Source organism: Rhea americana, unplaced genomic scaffold (assembly GCF_003343005.1).
Source record: "Rhea americana isolate MKP2758 unplaced genomic scaffold, rheAme1 scaffold_51, whole genome shotgun sequence".
NCBI classification, from domain to species: Eukaryota; Metazoa; Chordata; class Aves; order Rheiformes; family Rheidae; genus Rhea; species Rhea americana.
In genome coordinates, this window is record NW_028186657.1 from 2,175,736 (window position 1) to 2,176,715 (window position 980).

At 70.1% G+C, this 980-nt stretch overlaps 1 protein-coding gene across 1 annotated transcript in view; it reads left to right on the top strand.

Moving 5' to 3' along the window:
• SYNPO (synaptopodin) overlaps window positions 1-980 on the top strand; it is a 15,723-nt gene that overhangs the window by 12,440 nt on the left and 2,303 nt on the right. The window contains exon 5 of the mRNA XM_085317815.1: window positions 769-978. Within this exon, the coding sequence (XP_085173941.1) occupies window positions 769-978 (210 nt within the window). The remainder of the gene's footprint in view (window positions 1-768; window positions 979-980) is intronic.

Here is a 980-nt window from a genome sequence, read left to right on the forward strand (position 1 = left end):
GCACGGCCTCCCGCAGCGCGGTAGCAGGAGTCCGACCGAACCGGCGGGGCTGCCGGCGCTTTCTCTCTTCTCTTGCCTGGAAACTTTATGAAGCGTCACGTCTCTGGCTCGGTCCTTTCCTCACCCGCGTTTCCAGCTCTCTGCAAAGCGGCTCCCATCTCCGCCTGCTCCTCTGCAGCCTCTCTGTCCTCTTACCAAAGCGCATCCAGCGGGACACGCCGCCTTTCCGCCCCACTGTGCCTGCTCCTCTCTCTTCTGCTGCTCCGTAGGGATTCTTCCTTCTTCGCTTCCGTGCCACGGAGGAGTTTACCGCCCGCGCCGGGGACGGGCAGAGCCAGGCGGTGCCGGACTGGGGACGTGGGGGGGGGAGCCCCCGGCCCCTCGCCGAGGAGGCTCCCGGGGCCTGCGGCGCTCGCCCCAGCGCCTGCGGCTGGAGGAGGCGGCCGGGGCCGAGGGCAGCACTTCCCCGCGCGGGACAGGGCGCTGGGGGCAGTGGTGCGCAGCCTCGGCCGTCTGCTCGCTCCTGCCTGCGTTCCTGCATTAACAAGCTGCCTTTTGACTCTGCTTTAATTTCTCCCGTGTACTTTTTTCCCTCCTCTTTCTTAATACGCTCAAGTGCGCTGTCAAATCTGCCTCCTCCTTCCCACCGGCTCACCGGGAGCTGCTGCTGGCCGGGGCGGCGGGGGCCGGGCGGGGGTGGCCACGGGGAGCCGGCGTCCCAGCGCTGCGCCCCGGCTGAACGCTAACCTGCTCTCTGTCCCCCCCCAGGAAAGGCGGCCGTCCCTGCCCGCGTGGACGCCGCAGCGCCAGGGCAGTGCCGACGGCTGGGCGAGCCCGGCCTCAGCGCCTGAGCTCGACGAGGGGCCGCCGGCATCCCCGCCGTGGCCGGAGGCCGAGCCCGCGGCCAGCCGCCGGATGCAAGCCCGGCTCGCCAGGAACGTCATCGACGCTGCCCGCAGGAAGAGCTCCTCTCCCAGAGC